General features: G+C 50.8%; 1 protein-coding gene across 2 annotated transcripts; it reads right to left on the bottom strand.

Moving 5' to 3' along the window:
* Positions 1 to 222: 222 nt before the first annotated feature.
* LOC116950512 (solute carrier organic anion transporter family member 1C1-like) lies at positions 223 to 22,276 on the bottom strand. Of its 2 annotated transcripts, XM_032968342.2 has the most exons (17): positions 22,036 to 22,276; positions 19,181 to 19,265; positions 18,133 to 18,274; positions 16,984 to 17,116; positions 14,700 to 14,824; positions 13,718 to 13,864; positions 12,628 to 12,714; positions 11,340 to 11,466; positions 10,772 to 10,839; positions 10,114 to 10,200; positions 9,015 to 9,179; positions 6,839 to 7,025; positions 5,742 to 5,919; positions 4,699 to 4,868; positions 3,613 to 3,677; positions 1,407 to 1,524; positions 223 to 615 (listed from the first exon to the last, which is right to left on the bottom strand). In XM_032968342.2, the coding sequence occupies exons 2-17, from the start codon at positions 19,253 to 19,255 to the stop codon at positions 507 to 509; spliced, it is 1,983 nt and encodes a 660-aa protein (XP_032824233.1). In that variant the 5' UTR covers positions 19,256 to 19,265; positions 22,036 to 22,276; the 3' UTR covers positions 223 to 506. The 2 variants fall into 2 exon arrangements, with proteins under 2 accessions (XP_032824233.1, XP_075928999.1); XM_076072884.1 differs by lacking the exons at positions 18,133 to 18,274; positions 19,181 to 19,265; positions 22,036 to 22,276 and having other exon boundaries at positions 11,340 to 11,725; positions 16,984 to 17,108.
* Between the last annotated feature and the right edge of the window lie 62 nt (positions 22,277 to 22,338).

Genomic DNA, 22,338 nt, shown 5'->3' with positions numbered 1-22,338 from the left:
TGGTTGTGTGTGTGTTGTTGTGACCTGCAGTGTGGTGAGTGGTTGTGTGTGTTGTTGTGACCTGCAGTGTGGTGAGTGGTTGTGTGTGTGTTGTTGTGACCTGCAGTGTGGTGTGTGTGCTGTTGTGACCTGCAGTGTGGTTAGTGTGTGTGTGTTGTTGTGACCTGCAGTGTGGTGAGTGGTTGTGTGTTGATGTGACCTGCAGTGTGGTTAGTGTGTGTGTCTGTGTTGTTGTGACCTGCAGTGTGGTGAGTGGTTGTGTGTGTGTTGTTGTGACCTGCAGTGTGGTGAGTGATTGTGTGTGTGTTGTTGTGACCTGCAGTGTGGTGAGTGATTGTGTGTGTGTTGTTGTGACCTGCAGCGTGATGTTTGAACACAATCGCATGGGAGAAAACAGTCAGTGTTGCAGACCGAGTCCTCAACCATGGTTTACGGATTCAACGCGTGAAGTTCACGGGGGAATAGTAACCATGGCGTTGGCTTTGTGTTGTAGATCTTGATGCTGCTTAGGGCATGCTGCATCGTTTGGGCTGCTGCTGTAGGAGGCCGCATCCAACAGCGAACAGAGCAAGGGACGCGGCGCGCAGCACGAACGTGAGGGTCAGGTAAATCCACCTGAAACACAAAAACGCCATCGTCGTTATCAAAATCGCCGGGATCATCATCATCATCATCACCCGTCGCAATCACAACATCACCACCACCACCACCAGCAGCACATCGAACATCCCTTTCCCGGAGTGTAAAAAAAAGTAAATAAACGCTTTATTTGAACAAATGTTGACATTGCAAAAATAGCATAACATAGTAATATATCGGTATTTTAGTAACATAAGTATAGCATGAAAATAAACTACTGTATAATACTGGAATATAATGTTTATTTAAGTTTAGTTTAGTTTGAAAATTATATTTTGTTCAACCAGGAGACCGAGATAGACTAATTTGTCTCAATCAAGAGATAATCTGAATCAGATTATATTGGAGGAATCCGATAAGCTATGATGCTCTTTGTTTTACAGATGTTCAGTAGGGGCGGGTCATAACGTTAAAACAACAAACAATACAAAAAACAGATAGAAGTGCAAATTATGAACAAATAACTTTTAAAAAACATGCAAATAAAACGAAACTATTTTTAAAAATCTTTCCAGATAAAAGTCCACTGAGCTATTATCTTCTCCTTTAGAAGCGACCTGGCCACAAATGATAGCTCAACGAAGTGGCTCATCGTGTGGAAACGCGTAGCAGCAAATTCCATCTAAATCTAAGCAATCAAGATCATACTCAAGACCTTAGCCAGGGAACTGAACCTGGATTGAGAGGTTCACAACACGGCACGCGAACCACCGCCGTCACTGCCACTTTCTCCCGCGTTGCTGCCGGCGTGCGGTGGGCTTCCTCACCGGAAGGCGTCCGTGTCGTAGAGCTGGCACACGCCGCTGAGGCCGCACGTGCCGCGCCCCCACTTGGTGCACGAGGAGTCGATGGCGACCCCGTAGAGGATCGGCGCGGGGATTCCGGCTGGGCGGCATCGGAGAGAAGCCAAGCGCCAAAAGGTCGCGCGCACGCAGCGGTCAGCCGTGTAAACAACCCCAGTGATTTGTCAATTTTGAGGATTATTATTAACGTCGCACGCTTTGAAAAGCGCCTCCGGTTAGCTCGGTTGGCTACGTACGGTGCGAAAGAAGTTCAGCGTACATAGTGTGGGGTAAGGAAATCGATGTTTTGTCAATAGCGGTACAATGATTCATCACCATTCCTCCGATCCCAGGTGAGTCGACAAATGGCGTGTGTCAAAACTCACTGTTAAAATAATTAGATTTAGCCAGGAAAGCCTCACTGAGTCTCAACATTTTCATAAAGGTTCCTGCTATATTGGGATGTTTGACCGTGAATACTGTTAACGAGAATTTGGCTTCGTGTGGGAGGAAAGCGGAGAACGTTTCGAAAACCCACCACGCATACGAGGGGGTGACAACTCCAGCAGGGATCATCTCCTGGCCACAACCTCGCGGGCTCATGCCTCCAACACTTGGCAAGCGCTGGTGGTCTACCATCTGATGGCCTCCAATCGAAGTGCTGACCAGCCTGAAAGCCTCTTAAGCTTCTATATCTTCGATGTAGATTATGGGGCATTCAGGGTGATGTGGCTGCAGGACGATGGAAATCAGAGTATAGGTTTATTTATTGAACTCGTAGGCTTTTGCAACCAATATCACCCATAATACAGGTTTTTGGGGGGGGGGGGTTAGATCGCGTAAATATATAAATGTGTCGTTAAACCCGCCACCACCGGACACAGCCAACCAGTAAGATTTGTCACGTAAACAGAACGTGCCAATTCGCTACTAGTACAGCACACCGGTTGTGTGTTGGAGAGCCAAGCCACAACATTTACAATCTGAGTACGACGTTATCCCCACTTCGCGCAAGAAGAACACACCACAAGTGTTGTTATCACATCTACGCCTCTATTTATGGAACAAAACAGGACTGCACAAATCTGGCTGTCGTCTGATGAAGCTAGTGGTAATTACTGGCGAAACGTCGTACTCAATATTGTAAATGTTGTCCATTGACTCTCCAATACACGGGTGTGCTGTACTAGTAACGAATTGGCCACGTTCTGTTGACGTGACAACCCTTACTAGTTGGCTGTGTCGGGTGGTGGCGGGTTTAACGACACATTTATATATTTACCCGATCTAACTCCAAAAAACCTGTATTGTGGATATTTATTTATACTGGAGGAATCCATTAAGCTTCAAAGCTCTTTTTTGACAGATGCCCAAGTAGGGGCACAGGGTCACAACGTTACATAAACAAACAATACAAAAACACCTTAGGCGTGCGAAGTATGGGGAAGGTAAACAAATCACAACAACATTGGAAACCTCATTTGCCAGTAACAAAATATGATAATTGTTTTTTTACCCTTTTATCTGGCAACAAAACTGACACCTTTTTTTACAAGGAGTCATGTTTACATTGACCACAATACCTGCGGTTGGAATGCAAACAAAAAACAACAACTCTGATAATGAATGCACTGTCCTTGAAATTGATTGGTCCACACCCGAGACAGTTACTGGCAAATGAGGTTTCCAATGGTGTAAATGCTTACACCCGAGCTCTCATACTCTGATGGTGCATTGTCTTTGAGTTGAGCGCCTTTTGGCGTCTTCTGGTCCAACACCATGTGAGACGAGGCTCTAAAGAAAGCTGTCTCGGGTGTGGACCAATCAATTTCAAGGACAGTGCCACATACATTATCAGAGTTGTTGTTTTTTGTTTGCGTTCCGACCGCAGGTATTGTGGTCAATGTAAACATGACTCCTTGTAAAAAAGGTGTCAGTTTTGTTGCCAGATAAAAGGGTAAAAAAAACAATTGTCAAATCACAACAAAATGACAAATAAAACGAAACTATATTTTTTTATCTTACCAGGTAAAAGCCCACTGAGCCAACGGCTTCTTTCGCAGAAGTGACCTGGCCACGAATAATACCTCAACGAAGTGGCTTATTACGTGGGATATATAGCAGCTTCTATGTCGATGAGGGTCACTTCAGTGTGATGTGGTTGCAGGGCGATGGTGAAGGTGCCACTCACCCAAGGTGCGTGTAACCATGGTCTGCAGCCCCAGTGCAAACGACTTCAGCTCGCTATTCACGCTCCTGAGCAAACGATAGACGGCACAACGTGGCTTTTATGCAGCGGCGTTCCGAGGTGGTCTACAATAAAAGTCGCAAAGCCGCGTGCCGATCAATCTTGATCAAAAAATCTTCATCATCATCAGTCATTCATGATTAATCCACTGCGAATTTGAACTTCAAACAATGGTTGATCGAGTGAACGACCATCTACCGAACTCATTCCACAGAAAACACCTCTGAAATTCAATTCCCATCCCCCAAAGATCTTGACTCGACTGAATATCAAATCTGAATTTCATCATGAAAATCCTGCTATTCCTACCCCCCCCCCCCATATGCTCCCCCCTTTAATAACAAATGATCATTCTAGATTTGAAGTTTTCGTGACTGCAATGATCCATACTCTTGGTTCTTTCAGTAAAGTCGCTTGTGTTGCGCCCGAAACGTCGTGATTTCATTTATTTTAATGTTTTCTTTACCTACGTAATAAATGATAATTTCAACGTATAATGTGCCGCACAGTATTCGCTCACCCAAGAAGCGAGAGAGTACTTGGACACATGAGGGACCGCAGGCAAGCGGAAGGAAGTCAGGCAATCGGCTGGCACCGCTCAAGCTCTGCGGTCCTCTATATATTACTGGACATCTGTGAAAAAGAGCTTCATAGCTTATTGGATTCCTTAAATCTAAATAAAGAATCCTGATATTGACGTATAATCAGCCAATTGATGAGTGCTTACATGCGGGTGGAATCTGGAGCACCCGGAGAAAACCCACACGTGCGAGGGGGCAACGCTCTATCCCACGCAGATGGAAACGCGTTGGGGGGGGGGGGGGGGTCCACATTTCTGCTGTAGCGCCTTCTCCTGGCAGGCCAGGGTACGGCTCCACCTTGACACCCACAGGGAAGGCAGTCGCACAACGTTTAGTGCGGCGGTCCACCAACCCCTCGCCTCCACTGTGCTGGATTACAGGCGTGCGCCACCGCCACCGCCCGGCTAAAAACCGCGGCTACACTCTAAGGGCCGCACGGATCTCGCACCGGAGAAATATGAAGTAAGCCGGCGTGGAGCCCAGAGCGTAGATGAACGACGACGCCACCGTGACCCCCAGGAACATGTGGAAGCTGCGGTCGCAAGAGGCGGTGCGAGCGCACAGCCCCGGCGTGGCTCGTCCTCCGCTACCACCAACACACGCGCAGTCCGTGAATACCTGCCAGCGGTGGGGGGGGGGGGTGGGTTGGGGGGGTACACGCAACTCGGATGTAGAACGTGCTCCCTTCCTCCAGATCCACAGGTTTCGCCACAACTCACGTGGAAATGGGGTTTAAAAAAAAAGAGAATCACGCAAATTTGGAATGGACTGCACGCATTTTCGTTTTGCTTCCGAGAGAAACTAAAACGACTTGGATACAACGCGCATGATGTATTTAAAGAAACACATTTGTTAATAACGCGGATCTAAATTGGATATAACCATACCTGGCAACCCCTTATCAGTGCCCTACCTTATTACAGACCAATTCAGACCTTATTGGTCACACCGTGCCCCTTATACATCTCAACGTTCATCCTACAAAGTCCCATCACAAGGGAGAAACACAACACAAATAGACACAAATAATTATAATTTTTTTGCCCGTATTGAAACGGCCGTATGCCGTATGGACCTGAAAACTCACTTTCCCTCTACAATAAAATGGGTAAACTGTATGGGTTGACAGACATGATATAACGCGATCGAGTGAACAGAAGTACATCGCGCGAGTAGGAATAAGCGGTTGTACGGCTGCCTCGGCACAGCAGCGCACAAGGCGGGATGCTGCTGGATTCTTCTAGAAGTTACCCACGCGCCTCAGTCTTTGTTCAGCCTGCGGACGCACCTGTCGTGTCATCACGAACTGTGCTTTACCCGCTATGTTATATATCATTTATTATAACGCGATTTTTCCACAACACAATGCTCTTCAGGAACGCAACTACTACCGCATTATAGGAGAACAGACTGTACATATGTGCACGAACACACGTGCGTGCGTACGTGTTCCCCGTTCACGTTACGCACTGCACGTACGCACGCGCTCACCGGCGCCGTTCCGCCCTGGGTGGAGATGCCGGCGACGGTGGCATTACATCCGGCCAGGCACGGCGAGAGGTAGGAGAGGCCGTCCCAGCCGCACACGGGCTCCCACGCGTCCCCCCGGCACTCGCATGCGCCGGGGCAGCCGGTGGCCCGCGCTCCCGCGTGGCTAGCCAGCAGCGGCCTGCGGGGGTCGGAGATCCGTAAGAGCCCCTCTCGACGGCGTTCCCCAATATCCACACGGCATTGCCTAATCTTCACACGGCGCTCTGTAACCTCCACACGGCATTCCCTAATAGCCACACGGCATTTCGGAGTATCCACACAGCGTTCCTTAATATCCACAAGGCGTTCCTGAATATCCACACCGCCTTCTCTAATATCCACATGCCATTCCCTAATATCCACACAGCGTTCCTTAATATCCACATGCCATTCCCTAATATCCACAAAGCGTTCCTTAATATCCACACAGCGTGCCTTAATATCCACACAGCGTTCCCTAATATCCACATGCCATTCCCTAATATCCACATGCCATTCCCTAATATCCACACAGCGTGCCTTAATATCCACATGCCATTCCCTAATATCCACACAGCGTTCCTTAATATCCACAAGGCGTTCCTTAATATCCACACAGCGTGCCTTAATATCCACAAGGCGTTCCTGAATATCCACACAGCGTTCCTTAATATCCACATGCCATTCCCTAATATCCACACAGCGTTCCTTAATATCCACATGCCATTCCCTAATATCCACACAGCGTTCCTTAATATCCACATGCCATTCCCTAATATCCACACAGCGTTCCTTAATATCCACACCGCCTTCTCTAATATCCACATGCCATTCCCTAATATCCACACAGCGTGCCTTAATATCCACAAGGCGTTCCTGAATATCCACACAGCGTTCCTTAAAATCCACATGCCATTCCCTAATATCCACACAGCGTTCCTGAATATCCACACAGCGTTCCCTAATATCCACACCGCCTTCTCTAATATCCACATGCCATTCCCTAATATCCACAAGGCGTTCCTGAATATCCGCGTCACCCAGCGCGCCGCGTAACGCGAGGGGTGTGCGTGGCCCACGTGCGGGTCAGGCCGACGACGCTGGGGCCGTCGCAGCGCAGCGCGTAGAAGGCGAGCGTGAGGGCCCAGGCCACCGAGCCGGACGCCAGGGAAAGGCGAGCGGCCCCCAGGGGTCCCAGGGCCAGGCAGCGCATCAGCAGCCCACCCCCGAACATGCCCAGCGCCACCGAGGGTACGTTCACCGCTCCTGTGCAGTGGGAGGGGAGGGGGGGGGGGGGCACACAGGGAAATGGAAGTACAAGATGAATGGGTTCACATAATGCGCATGCAAAATGTACGTTGATTCGTTAATCCCCCCCCCCCCCATTTTGCGCAATAAGAACACACGAGTGTGGTCACCACATCTACGCCTCTATCAGGGATGTGCGGTCAGGGGAGGCAGGGGAGGCAGAGCCTCACCTGTCGTACTCCAATGAAAATAGCTGTTACGAAAAGTAAAAAAAAAGAATAATCAAATAAAATAAATATTAAGATTTTTCTACTGATCTGTGTTATAAACGTCATTTCTGTATGATTCCAATCATTTTTATCGTCAAAATCGCCAAAATTTGCGGAGCTCCGCTGCAAATACAGGAAGAGACGAGAGGTGAGGCAGCGACGAGCTCAGCCTCCCCTCTGATTGCGCAACCCCTCAGTACCTGGGTGGAGCGCGGGCAATAATCGCGTGCCTGTTACTATCTCAGTATGTCACCAATGTAATGTTTGTAGACCCCTTCATTTCATGTCCTCGCCTTCCATACTCCAGGTAACTTATTTCACGTATGTGTATGAAGATATTTAGGCTCGCTGGTCTCGTCATTAAACTGCAATGAAAAAGCACCAGGTGAGGCAGCTATCACATCTGCCTCACTGAGGGGGACGTGTCTAACACGCCCCCTCCGTGAGGACACGCCCCCTCCGTGAGGCCACGCCCTCCTCCGTGAGGCCACGCCCCCCTCAGTGTGTAAATCTGGTTCTGACACTAGCCAGTGCCTCCCCAGCCATTGACCTCACCACACGTCACTGGCCTCTATATAAGGAACGAAACAGGTGGACTTCTCCACAAATCTGGCTGTCACCTGATGAAGCTAGTTGTAGTTACTGGCGAAACGTCGTACTCAGATTGTAAATGTTGTGCATTGGCTCTCCAATACACCGGTGTGCTGTACTAGTAACGAATTGGCACGTTCTGTTGACATGACAAACTTTACTAATTGGCTGTGTCGGGTGGTGGCGGGTTTAACGCCACATTTATTTTATTTACGCGATCTAACCCAAAAAAACCCCTGTATTATGGAAAAGTTCACTTTCACTTCCCGGAGAAGCTCCCAATTGTCGAGCGAAGCCAAAAACACCGAACGCAGTGCCGAGCGGTGCGCGGCACAGGCCAAAAGCCGTCTACAGCACCGCTGCAAAAACCCGCGCAGGTATTTGGGAAAGGCGGTCGCTTGTCTGAGTGAAAGTTCGGAAAAATAAATAGGATGGATAACATTTGTACGCCAAACGGGATCTTTTTTTTTCAACGCACATTTCGTGGTTGGCAATACACACCGATTACAGAGCGTTATTATTCACTCGGCATTACGCTTTTCTTAAAAGAACTCTGACCTGCTCTCATCCGCCTCTTCATTCCATCATTTTGGCCCATGGGGTTGGCCTTCAATGCCTGCCGCCCCTAGGTGCGTCCAAACTCTGGTGAACCTCCCGGTTGCGTCCCTCTGCCAGACAAGGCTCCAGCCATCATTGCCAAGGATCGAGCCCTGCTGCCCGTTTCCATCGTTGCTAGTGCTTGTCCAAAGACAAGACTTTGTTCTATTAGAGACGGATATTTTTTTGTTTGCAGCCAAGCCCCGCGATTGTTGAATGTCCTTCTCTCGGTCCATGAGGGCATCGGAGTCTGTTATCATTTTTAAATGGAGTCTTAAAACTGATTTTACTACAGGCTTTCTCCAGCTTTATGTAAAGTGCTTTGAGGCCCGTCCGAAAAGGGCTATAGAGAAAACCGAGTTTATTATTTATCATTATTACATTATCCGTGTGGCCGTTGGCGTACTCCGCGTGTCACCAGCGGCCACGTGCCTGTGTGTGTCGCCACCCAGCAGGCCGGCGTGCCCATCCATGTACGTATGCACATTGAACTTCTTTCGCGCCGTACGGAGCCAACCGTGTTAATCGGAGGTGCGGGAATCAGAGGTACCCATGAACATGTTCGCCTCGGCCGCCGTTTTGCCGAACTGCTCCTCCATGAACTTGGGCTTAAACGTCACGAACCCGACCAGCGACATGACCTGGAGCACTTGGGAAACGAGTAGAGCCACAACGAGCGGTTGGCAAAGCACCCCGTGCAGAGACGCAGTCACTCCTGCACACAGACACCACCGCGTTAGCCAGCGGGGGACACAGCACCCCGTGCAGAGGCAAGGTCATGCAAAACATATTTACTTGTATATTTGTGTAATATATATTTAAAAATAATAATAAAGCAATGTAAAACAAAAGGTAAACACACCAGGGACACCACGAAAATCGCAGGCCAATTCAGTAATGCGCATTGCCATGCCACGGAGGCTCCTGTGCAGTGTGGCAATATGTGGGATTTCTCGTGCAGCGCAGAGACGCAGCAACCGACGAGTCCGCGTTGCTTTGCTCGCCATTGGTGCTTTTTGAGCGTCGGAGGTGAGATTTTTTTGAAAAAGTTACCTTTAAGTGAGTCCCACTGCATACCATCACACAAACTCCGGTCATCCTCGCAGCAGCTTTTGGATAAACATCAGTCGCTGCATCGCAGGCTTTCAGATGTGCAGCCGTCTGGAACGCTCTTCCTTCTGATATCAGGAAACCACTGGAGCTGTGCATTGTTAAATCATCTAGAGTGAAAAAGAATTTCTTTAGAACTGCTCATCACCGTCAACCTCCTTAACCGGTGTTGCTGCTGGTTAGAGTTTGTGGGTAGTAACGAGTCACAGTCTCGTCAAGGAGTGTAAACCATCACCACGTGAACTCTCCGGTCATCCTCGCAGCAGCGCCTTTTGGGCCAACCATTGAACAAAGACCGCTCACACCGCATCGCGCGCTTTAAGATGCGCTTATGCGACCGTCTGGAATGCTCTTCCTTCCGATATTAGGAAGTCGCTGGACTACTGGAGCTGTGCACTTTTAAATCATCATCTAGATTGAAAACTCATTTCTTTAGAACTGCTTTTTTTCTGTTTAATTTGTTGTCCTTCCCCCCCCCCCCGCACCTCTGATTAGCATGGCTGGCTACGTACGGTGCGAAAGAAGTTCACCATACGCACCTCTGATGAGCGACGTGGGAGACGTCGATAGCGTCGAGCTGTGCGACCCTCTCCTGGGGAAGTCCGTGGCACATTCGTCCTTGTCTCCTGTACCACGGAGACAATGATGATGACGACGACGATCGCGATGACGATCGCGGGAAGGGTTAAACCCGCTCGTTCTGTACAGACAGCCCTGCAAGCGTTGGTGCTGGGGTTGGCGAGATGTTAACGAACTTGCCTGGTATACAGGAGGTCGTGGGTTTGATACGGACCCTGACGCCTGCTGTATATTTGGAGTTTGCGTTTCCCTTTCCCCGTGGTCGCGTGGATTTTTCTCCAGGTCCTCCGGTTTTATCCCTCCACATTTAGAATCAAAATGCGTTTATGGTATTTGGCTGCTAGAAATGTCCACGTGATAAGGCACTTCATTGGCCACTTCATTGGCCTATCATTTGCGGCCGAGCCATTTCGGAAAAACAGCTACATAGCTCAGTGGGGCCTTACTTGGTAAAATAAAAAAGAAAGTGTTTTTTTTTTACTTTTCATTCAGTCTGCCAGTCAAACACTGCACCAACGTTCCGCGCCTCCTCCCCCCCCCGCCGCCGCCCCGCACAAACTGTGATCACGGTGGCACGATCCCAAGTGAGCGGTGAACGTGGCCCCCAAGTGAGGTCACCTGACGTGAGCAGAATTTCCTTGACGGGCATCGAGTTCATCTCCGACGATCGTCTCGGCTCCTTTTCACTGCTCGGGACAACGGCAGACAGACCGGTTGACAAACGGATAGCACCGCACGCCGCTGCCACGTTAACGCGTTCGATGCAGCATAGTCATGTGTTCACATTCAATTCCGTTGAGGCAATACAAAATATCCATAATACAACACACAACCGGTGTGCTGTACTAGTGACGAACTGGCCACGTTCTGTTTACTTGACAAACCTTACCAGTTGGCTGTGTCGGGTGGTGGCGGGTTTAAAGACACATTTATATATTCACGTGATCTCACCCAAAAAAACCTGCATTATGGATATTTGTCGCGAAAGCATACGTGTTAAATACAACACACATTTATTAATTTTGTATTCATTTGTATAGCTCATGGCTCACCCTAAACCGCATCCGCACAAACCGGGGCAGTCGATACGGTTACTTGATGCGCACACACACACACGCTCGCACACAAAGAGCAGTTCCAGGGAGACCGAGTTTTCCGATCTTGATCCACGAGTATTTGTGCTCACCGAGGGAGGTTGCGTGGGAATGCCCAGAAGGGCAGCGAGGCGAGCAGGCTGAGAGCGCCGGCGACGAGGAAGCCAAGCCACCAGGCACCCACCCAGCGCTCGTCCTGCACGTGCAGGGACACCCGGTCTGCCAGCACCAAGGCGTGCGGCGGGCACAACACGGCGTCCGCCGGCGTGAGCTTCACGTCCAGCTGAGCCGGCGCGGCGGCTACGCCACTGCGCACGTGGCTGCCTTTAAAACCAGCGCTGTGGAGGTAGCGGCGAGGATTGGTTGATCGCCGCGCACGAATGTTGCGCGAAGCTGCCTCCCCGCCGGCGTCGAGGAGGTGGTGCTGTAGCCCCGGGTCGCGGTACGGCAAAAAAAATGTGGACTCCGCCTGTTCTATCTGTATGGGATAGAGCGTTGGCCCTCGCACGTGTGGGTTTTCTCTGGGTGTTCCGGTTTCCTCCCACATGTACAAACCCTCGTTAATTGACCGTCAACGCCTTCCTGTATATAGGGTCGCAGAGCTTGGGGGTGGGAATTTTGTGCTGGCTACCTTTCCTACCCCTTTTTTTAAAATTTTGACTCGAAACTTTCGCGACTGCAGGAATTCATATTCTATGGTTCTTTCAGTAAAATCACGTGAATATAAAAATAATAACAATAAAATAATACAAATGAAAATAAAGTGATGTTTTTTTCTTTTTTTAATATCACGTTTCCATCGCGACGCAGGCGGTCGTCATCAGGAGTTCTTGCTCACACCTCTGAGGCGTTCTCTCTCAACGCGAGCAAATACTTCGTGGTGGTGGTGGTGCATTCCAAGATTAAATCATCATCTCCCGTCGCCGCCGCATACTCTGCTGCTGTAATCGCTCCACGCACATCGCTGAACCCCTCAAACCTCACAAGCGGCGCAGTGGCCTTACGTCATTATTACCGATGCTAAGTTCCTATTAGCTTGAATATAAAAGTGCTGTGACATGGCGGTACGTTGATTCCCTGTGCAATATATGATCCGTGATCATCAAATTATCCTCGTTTACAAAATGTCATGGCTATCGCTCCCGCGCGTAATTTGTTTCAATATTTTATCGCCGGATGAAATATTTAAGGAATGAAAAGAGCGCGATCCGTTCAAGTTAAAAAATATATATTTTGAAAACTCCGTTATCAAATAACGACCCAGCAAACATGCAACGTTGTGCCAAGGTTGGTAGTCGTTGGATCAACGTTGGTGTTCTTATTGGGGGCCTGGCGATGCAAGAGGAGGCGGGGGGGGCTAGGGTGGGGGTGTGCTCAGACCTGGGAAGTTGACGAAGAGTCGGGAGCACAGCGATCCCAGCAGGAATCCCAGCACCGGCCCCACGAGTCCCATCGTGTGCACACAACCTGCAGGCACAGCCACCGTAAAAACCACCCACCGCTCTACAAAGACAAAGATCTCCCTCCGTGTAGCCTTAACAGACTGCTGGGGCAAGTGCTGTTAGCGAGTAGCACCTGTTAAGGCCGGCACTGTGGCACACGAGGGGTGGGTGGCCGACTTTGTCTCCCCAGTGGCGATGTTTTTAAACACCGCACCGGGTGCTTATTTGAGGCTGAGTCGACCTAAGGGAGGCCCCGGACTGGTTCAGATAATCGCCGCTGGTGTTGGCCGTGAGCGGGAATCGAACTCGGGTCATCAGGTCCGTGACGCAGCGAGATAACCACTACACTACCGCTCCCCCCCCCCGCACAACCATGCCCTGCACAACCACCCCAACGCACAACCACCCCAACGCACAACCACCTACCACACAACCACCTACCACACAACCACCTACCACACAACCACCCCACCGCACAACCACCCCAACGCACAACCACCCCACCGCACAACCACCCACCAAACAACCACCCTCTAAACAACCACCCTACCACACAACCACCCCACCACACAACCACCCACCACACAACCACCCACCACACAACCACCCACCAAACAACCACCCCACCGCACAACCACCCACCACACAACCACCCACCACACAACCACCCACCACACAACCACCCACCAAACAACCACCCCACCGCACAACCACCCACCACACAACCACCCACCAAACAACCACCCTCTAAACAACCACCCTACCACACAACCACCCACCACACAACCACCCCACCGCACAACCACCCACCACACAACCACCCCACCGCACAACCACCCCACCGCACAACCACCCCACCGCACAACCACCCCACCGCACAACCACCCCACCGCCCGTTCGGGCAAGGTAGTTAACATCTCCCAGCCACCGTGGCGCCCTCCACCTGTGCCCCAAGCCCCCGCCCCCCCGCCCCCCACGGTGAGCCGGACTCGGGCAACACGCGTGCCACGTGCTCCGCCGCGTCTCACCGAGGTAGAACGCCGAATCCTCGCGGCGGGTGAAGTCGTCCAGGTAGGAGACTCCGAGCGGGGTGACGGGCGTCTCGCCCATCCCGCGGAGGATGTTTCCCGCAAGAAGCAGCATCCAGAGCCGGGTGCCCGAGCCTCGCGCGCAGCCTGCGGGTGAGCGTGGCGGCGGTGGCGGAGCGCCGCAGCAGAAAGGGGGTCACGACGACCCCCGGCCACCGCTGGGTCCTGTTTCATTCCCCAGAACTGGGGGGCGGGGGGGGCGCCGTGCCAGCCGTGCCCCCCCCCCCCCCCCCACCGTCAACGCTAGTGGCCAACGAAAACCCACACACCCAATACACGGTGTAACAAAAATTATATAGTTAATAATAGAGGGGTTTTTTTGGTTTAGATCGCGTAAATATATAAATGTGTCGTTAAACCCGCCACCACCCGACACAGCCAATTAGCAAGGGTTGTCACGTCAACAGAACTTGGCCAATTCGTCACTGGTACAGCACACCGGTTTGTTGGAGAGCCAAGCTACGAAATTAGTACAATCTGAGTACGACGTTTCGCCAGTAACTACAACTAGCTTCATCAGGCGACAGCCAGATTTGTGGAGAAGTCCACCCGTTTTGTTCCTTAAGTAGAGGCGTAGATGTTGATGATAACACTCGTGTTCTCTTCTTGCGAGAAGTGGGGGGTTGGGATGATTAATGAATGCATATAAATGACCATGGGCATCCATTGTCGTTTCAGTTATTTCTATATATACAGTTATCGCCTACATATTATTGCGTACGGGTTAAAAACATCCATAGCTATTTCAGTAAGAAAGGAGGCGGGGGGGGGGGGTGTCACAGTCGTATCTCGCATACCCCGCCCCCTCCCCCTGTTGAAATAGGTCGCTGCGGCCCCTGCTCTGGCACAAGTTTATTGATGTGCTTGCACGTTGAACTTCTTTCGCACCGTACGTACGTAACCCAAACCGTGCTCATCGTACCCGCTGGAGGCGCGCCAGTCTCGGCCGCCGCCTCCGCCGCCGCTGGCCGGGACAGGCAGTGCGCGGGCAGAGCCCCGGCCGTCCGGTTCGCCTGCACGTGGCCGTGAGCCTCGTGCTCATTGTACCTGTGTAGGGGTGTTGCGGGAAGGTAACGCACAGCCACACCTTGGTGGCTACAACCACGTCCGCTACAGCCCCGCCCCTCAGGGGTGTATGGGTATAAAGGGCGGGGAGCCAGAGGAGCTAGGGGCAGTGTGTTGGGGCCAAGAATGAAGAACCAGCGAAGAAGGAAGGCCGGTTAGATAGACCCTGGGACTTCCCTGACCGCTGTCCCTTTGAGGGTAAGCCGTTGGTGCGACCCCAGAGCCTCAGAGCCGGAGCCCTTTTAAGGGTCGGTCTGGTTGGTGGGGTGCCGTGATCTGTGCTTGACCAGGGCCAGATCAGATAGCCTCCCTCTAGCGCCTGTAGCTGGAGGAACTGGGAGCACAGGAGCTAGGCTAGATAGCCTAGGGGGTGTCCCAGAGTGTATACGGGTGAAGGGGCCGTTACCCCTTCCAGTGTAACCCTTGTTAAGCTTGAATAAACAGTGCTGCCTCTACTCCACCATCTCCGTGTCCCGTGAACCCACTACACCTGGGAGGGCAGAGCCAACGACAGTGGTGGTGTGGTGGTGGCTGCAGTGCGGGGCATGTAGCATGATGTTATAAAGGGGCCCTAAATTTGTAAAAAAAAACACGTAAATATTAAAACACAAATGTTTTACTTGCACAGTAAAGTAATTGTATTTTCTCTTTTGCTATACAGCCAGATAATACGACAAATCGCTAACCTTAAACACCAAGTCATTTGTAAAAGTTGAAGGCGGTATAGTACTATAGTAATAGAGCAAGTGCAGAATCGCTGAACCGGAATTGATAGCTTGAAAGCATTTAGCGCGGGGCCCTTGAAAGTGCGGGGCCCGTAGTAGTAGTAGCTACTTGTGCTACTAGGATAATTCGGCACTGGGTTAGGTGGTGGTTGGCCGACGATGGCGAGGAAACGCAGTGACAAAATTGCCCCGCTGGGGAGAAAAAAAAACAGCGTAACCGTACGTATGTTGATGTACTTTCCACTACTGAAATGTTTTTGCATTGTTGTTGTAACGTCGTTACCCGCCCAGACTGGACATCTGTGAAAAAGAGCTTTACACCATTGGAACCTCCTTTGCCAGTAGCAAAATATGATAATTGTTTTTTTACCCTTTTATCTGGCAACAAAACTGACACATTTTTTTTACAAGGAGTCATGTTTGCATTGACCACAATACCTGCGGTCGCAATGCAACCAAAAAACAACAACTCTGATAATGTATGCACCATGTGAGACTAGGCTCTAAGGAAAGCTGTCTTGGGTGGACCAATCAATTTCACGGACAGTGCCACATACATTATCCGAGTTGTGTTTTTATAGCTCTTCGTATTCCTCCAAGTATAAATGTTCTGATTCTGATGTTGAACTTCTGTTGCAGTGCACGTAGCCAACCATGCTAATCGGAGGTGCGGCGGGGGGGGGGGCGACAACAAACTAAACACAACAACAAAAATCTAGATGATCTAAAAGTGCATAACTTCTGTGGCTTCCTAATATATTGAAGAAAGAGCGTTCCAGACGGCCTCCAAAGCGCGCGATGCGGCGTGACCGGTCTTTATTCGGTGGTTGGCCCAACAGCCGCCGCTGCGATGATGATCGGAGGGTTCGCGTGGTGATTGATGGTTGATGCTCTTCGATGAGGCCGTGACTCGTGGCTACCCCACAAGCTCTCACCGCCAGCAACACTGGCAAGGAGTCAAAACGGTGATGATGAATGTCTGAGAACGAATGTACCGGAAACGGCCCTTCATGTTGCTATGAAAAAGGACCGTTTCCCGAAACATCGCCAATTATATATATTTTTTGTTTATTCTTTTAAGGCGGTGTTGTTGACGAGTGTGTTGAGTTGCCTATCACACAGAATCACTGCTGCTGCTGCCAGTCGGTCACATTTGCTCGAGTTTACTTTGGACGTTGACCCAAGGCAAGGGGACCACGATGCAGTGCTTCAGAAACTTGCTGATGGTTTTTATTTAGTTATTTATTGCTCTTGATGAAATTTTCCCATCTCCTTTGAAACTCACGCTTTTTGCAGCCTGCCACTATCGTCATTCATTATTATTATTATTTTGTATCCTTTATCATTCTTCATCATCTTCTTCTTCTTCCGTCATCATCGGATTTTTCTCACCGCCGCCCGAGCATCCGAACTCACGGCTCCATGAAGAAGTGCGGCAGGGCCATGACGAACGTCCCCGCCGCCATCACGGTGGCGCCGACGGCGATGAGGCGCGGACGGTGAAGCCGGGAGCCCAAGTAGCTCACCACGAGCACCACGAGGAGATTGCCTGCACACGTGGGGGTGGGACGGTGGTGGGGGTGGGGCGGTGGTGGGGGGCCCACAACGACCACAGCAGCCACGTTCAGTCCCGTTGGCTGGGAGGAGACCCAGCAAGCCCATCGCCAAATCCACCAGCAGTAAGCAGGTGGCCTGCATGTCAGAGGTGATGATCGTCAGAGGCGCCACGGTTGGCGAGATGTTAACTACTTCGCCTGGTATGCAGGTGCTCGTGGGTTCGATGCCGGCCCTGACGCCTGCTGTATATTTGGAGTGTGCGTGTCTCACTCTTTCTCCCCGTGGTCGCGTGGATTTTCCTCCGGGTCCTCCGATATTTCCGTCCGCATTTAGAATCGACAACATGTGATAAGAGTATTTGGCTGCTAAACATTTCCACGCGATGATAAGCCACCTTATTGAGCTATCATTTGCGGCCAGGTCACTTCTTAAAAAGAGCTACATAGCTCAGTGGGACCTTACCTAGTGACATAAAGTGGATTAAAAACTTGACTTGGTGCATTCGTGACTGCAGGAATTACCCTTTGTTTTTTTTCGGTAAAGTCGCGTAGAAATAAGAAATAATAATACGTAATTTTATTATTATATGTAATTTTATTATTTCTTATTTCTACGCGACTTTACCGAAAAAAAACAAAGAATAAAGTGGATTAGTTTTAGATTGGTGGAAATATTCTCTGGGAGAAGCTAAATGTATGTTTTGATTGAAGGTGTGGGGGGGGGGGGTGTAATCAATGTGTAATGAATGAAATTTTATTGTGGCTATGCAACCCAATTATAGATCAAGTAGTAAACCCATTGAGACTCACAGAGATACACGGAGAAACTCGTAGAGATAGCTAGATATCCGTAGAAATACATTATAAGGCGAGCCGCAGCATTGAGATTGTGGCCACACAACTCAAACTATGGACCCATACAATAAACCACTGGAAGTCTGCGCTCCTTCAAAAGAGGAGGAGCAGCGACGGTGAGCCATTGTTGTTATTGTTGCGGTGTGGAGCCCACCCATCTCGAAGCCGCCATCGATGATGCCTGCGAGAGAGCTGGACAGGGAGAAGCGCCTTTCGATGGCGGTGATGGCGCCCTTCATGTAGGCAGCCGTGAGCGCCTTGCAGAAGTACAGCAGTGACAGGCTGGCCAGGAACGCCTGCCAAAGACAAAGACCCCCCCCCCCCTCCCCTGTGTAGCCTGCACAGGCTGTTGGGGCAAGTGCTGTTAGCGAGCGTCCGTGGAGACCGGCACGGTGCACGAGGAGGCTGTGTGGCGAGCACTACGCCCGACCGCCTTTATCTCCCCAGTGGCGATGTATGTTGAACTTTTTTTGCACCGTATATAGCCATCAACCATGCTAATCGGAGGTGTGGACGTTTCCACACTGCGCCAAGTACTCATTTAATGCTGAGTTGACCTCGGTCGTCGGATATGCCCAGGTCTGGTTCAGATATGTTAAGAGAATTTGGCTGCTCTAAATTTCTACGTGATAAGCCACTTAGTTGAGCTATCAATTGTGGCCAGGTCGCTTCTGAAAACAAGAGCTATATAGCTCAGTGAGCTTTACCTGGCTTAACACGTAGGCCTTCCCGAACCAATATCGCATAAATATATAAATGTGTCGTTAAACCCACCACCACCCGACACAGCCAACTAGTAAGGTTTGTCACGTAAACAGAACGTGGCCAATTCGTTACTGGTACAGCACACCGGTGTGTTGGAGAGCCAAGCCACAACATTTACAATCTGAGTACGACGTCTCGCCAGTAATTACAACTAGCTTCATCAGGCGACAGACAGGTTAGTTGAGAAATCCTCCCGTTTCGTTCCTTAAAAGGAGGGGTAGACGCGATGACAACCCAGGTCACCAAAATCGGCGGCGCAGCGTGCTCACCGCTAATGCCACTTCTCGTCCACAAACTGCACATTCGCGAAGCCGGACCGGCCATGATCCATATTCGCTGCGAGACGAGGGCCTGGGGAAGCCGTCGCCAATTCTCACGGCCCCCCGGCGATGCAGCAGCGGTCCATCTCGCTCCCGTTCACGAGACGGGAACCTCACCTTAATGCTGGCATACCGGGGCAGTTTAGCATCCTCTGAGCCTGGGCCTTCTCCAAGCCAGCGTCCCTTCCCCATAATCTGGGTCCTGCAAAATAACGACCTGAATGTTAATGAACAAAAAAACATTACTCAGGTGGCTGGGGGTGCCTCGCCTCAAAGGTCACGGGACTAAGCCGGCACCGCTGAGATCTTGGCTTCGAATTCGGGGTCCAGCCGCCCGTAATCAGACCGGGTTTTCAAGCGTAGTGAGTTCGATGGTCTCAGCCCGGTCAACAATGACCGCGCGCAAAATAAACTCCGATCACAAATTTGGTTAAATTGCAGCTTTGAGAATTCAAAACGTCGGTTCGGCATGCGACAAACGTGTCTCTGTCGGGGGCAAAATTGTGGGTAGAGAGGTCACTGAAATGGATCTCAGAAGCGGTTCTGTGATATCAGATTCTGATGGCCGTTTTTATTTTTTACCACGCGGCGTGATGCGCTGCTCACTCTGAGAGTCCCGAACGGACACAACTTCTTGTCGGGACACGACACCGATGGCAGAGTTATAACTGAATTGTAGCAAAAGGCAACGGATAGACTCATACATATGTAATAAAACACTTTGACGATGAACGTTGACTTGCGCCTTTCTTTCTTTATTGCTATGTTGGCTGTACAGCTCCGCGCTTCTTCTCGGATGGTAACCGATCTTTTTATTCTCTGGGCGGCGCGTGTCGACTCCTTCCCGCGCACGGCTCGCTCACGCTCTCCGCTCCTGCGGAGCACCGCTGGCTGGCGGCGCGCAAGGAGACGTCCCTCGGACCGCCATGTGGCCGCTGGCGTTCCGAGGGGGCGAGACGTCGTCCCGCTTCCAGACTTCCCACACTGACCACGAGCCTCTTCCTGCTTCCCCTTATATCCATCTCACGCGGAGCCAAGCCCCGCCTCTAGCCACGCCCCCTCTAGAACCTTCCCGATAGTTCTCACGAGCACCCTTGAGCTCCGCCCGTGAACTTTGGCCCAGGTGAACCCACTTAATCCTGATTGGCTTATGACTGATGCAGCGGAGCCAATCCAGCCGGTCGGCGTCCGTCGGTGTACTCTCTCATTACACATGTGAACACGCATTTCCTCACCAACTTACACACTCACACACGTCTAACACAACACCTGCGGTCTGTCACTCAATTAACTGACGTATGCAACCTCTCCCTTGCTTATCAACAACCCATACCGCGTCAATAAATAACAATGAAGATTTACAGAGCGTCTACATGCGAGCGCATTGCAAAGCGCTACACGTTATCAGTGGAAATAATCATTATGATCACGACCGTCACCATCAAATTAAGCGGCGTGTAATAAATGTATGACGAAATGTCTCCGGCTTATCAGTGTTAAATTCATCGCTGACGTAGTTGGTGCATCCGAGAAGTCTGCTGTCCAGTGTTCACCACCACCACCAGCACTATCATCACCACCAAAGACAAAGATCACCCGTATAGCCTTAGCATAATGTAGGAGCAAGTGCTGTTAGCGAGCACCTACGAAAGCCAGCACGGCACACGAGGGCGTGGGTGGCCAGCAACTCGCCCGACCGCCTTTGTGTCCCCACTGGCGATATTTACATACCGCATAAGGTACTCGCTTGAGGCTGAGTCGATCTAGGGGCGGCCCAGGAACGGTTCAGATAATCGTCACCGGTGTTGACCGTTAGCGATGGCCCGGTTCGTAGCGCAGCGCGATGACCGCTACACTACCGCTTCCCGAGGTCACAGCGACACTCACCCACCACACTGCAGGTCACGGTGGTATAACTTTTGCTCAAATCAATAAACATGTTAACTCTTACACTATTACAACTTTGGATCGTGCCGTTTGTTGATGACTGCTCGACGTTTCGTGACCTTGGGCCTGTGCTGTTATTGGTAAAGTATTAAGTTATGATTGATGTTACAAACCACCCAGCTTTGGAAAAAGATGCACATGGTATGAGGTCAATTGAAGGGACCTCAGGTTGTAGTTCTGTGCTAACCGCTACAATCCCACTCCCCATCATCACCACCACCACCACTATGCTAATCTCGGTTTAAATTTGCAACAACAAAATAATAATAAAATTACCCACATTATTCACAGAGCAATCAGCGTCCCCTAGTGGCACCGGGCAAGGTGCCGAGTCACCGCGGGCCGCACAGGGGCAGCTGCCAAAAGGGGAGCTCTGAGCTCTGAGATGTATCGTGAAGTGACAGAGAGAAACATACAAGACGCAAGCTCATTCACTCACTGGCACATCCACCGTCATCACGCCATTCATGGATTACTGAAAATATTCTCTCACTCACCTTTGTTAAGCGAAATACCGACGTAGCACGAGTTGGTCCTCTCTTCTGCCAGTGACACACTAATTAATTATAAAACCCAACATCACCAAAGACAAAGATCCCCCGTATAGGCTTAAGAGACCGTTGGGGCAAAGTGCTGTTAGCGAGTAGCACCTATGAAGGCAAGACAGATAGGCGCACATCCATCCGTACACACACACAGGCACACCTAGACACAAAGACAGAGATCCCCCATATAGGCTTAACGGACTGTTGGGGCAAAGTGCTGTTAGCGAGTAGCACCTATGAAGGCCAACGTGGCACACGAAAAGTGTGGGTGGCCAACACCACGCCCGGCCGCCTTTGTCTCTCCGATGTCGATGTTTACTACACACCGCACCAGATAATAAATTGAGGTTGAGTCGACCTAGGGTGAGGCCCAGAACCGCTGGCGATATTCGTCACCGATGTTGAACCGGCGACGAACGCCACCGCGTCGCGTTAGGCGAGACACAGCGCCTCGCAAATGCCGAAAAGATTCTCACTCACCGACTGCCGTTCACTTCCAGACGTGCCACTTGCCGGAGTTTATAAAAAATAAAATAAACAACAACGCCAGCAGCACCACGAGGCAGCAGGAGCAGCCTCAGCAACCTCAGCAGCCTCAGCAGCAGCAGCAGCCTCAGCAGCAGCAGCAGCAGCCTCAGCAGCAGCAGCCTCAGCAGCAGCAGCCTCAGCAGCCTCAGCAGCAGCAGCACGTGTTGCGGCCGTTTTGCCCCCCGCCACCCTCCACCCCGTCCCACAAACCCAGAATTATGTTACAAAGTGGTTCTTTCACAGCAGCTCAGCCTG

This window comes from Petromyzon marinus, chromosome 39 (genome assembly GCF_048934315.1).
Source record: "Petromyzon marinus isolate PM22_M1 ecotype Great Lakes invasive population chromosome 39, UKy_Petmar_22M1.pri1.0, whole genome shotgun sequence".
Taxonomy (NCBI): Eukaryota; Metazoa; Chordata; class Hyperoartia; order Petromyzontiformes; family Petromyzontidae; genus Petromyzon; species Petromyzon marinus.
The sequence above is the reverse complement of the archived record's forward strand: the minus strand, read 5'-3'. Positions and strand labels throughout refer to the sequence as shown.

What these genes read in the sequence shown, in the direction of transcription:
- LOC116950512 (XM_032968342.2), bottom strand. Translation starts at nt 19,255, where the DNA reads ATGGGGAAGGGACGCTGGCTTGGAGAAGGCCCAGGCTCAGAGGATGCT. An exon ending in TTCCCACGCAACCTCCCTCG is followed by an intron (nt 10,840 to 11,339) that starts GTGAGCACAAAT and finishes TGTCCCGAGCAG; the next exon opens with TGAAAAGGAGCCGAGACGAT. An exon ending in GCTTACTTCATATTTCTCCG is followed by an intron (nt 3,678 to 4,698) that starts GTGCGAGATCCG and finishes TCGTTTGCTCAG; the next exon opens with GAGCGTGAATAGCGAGCTGA.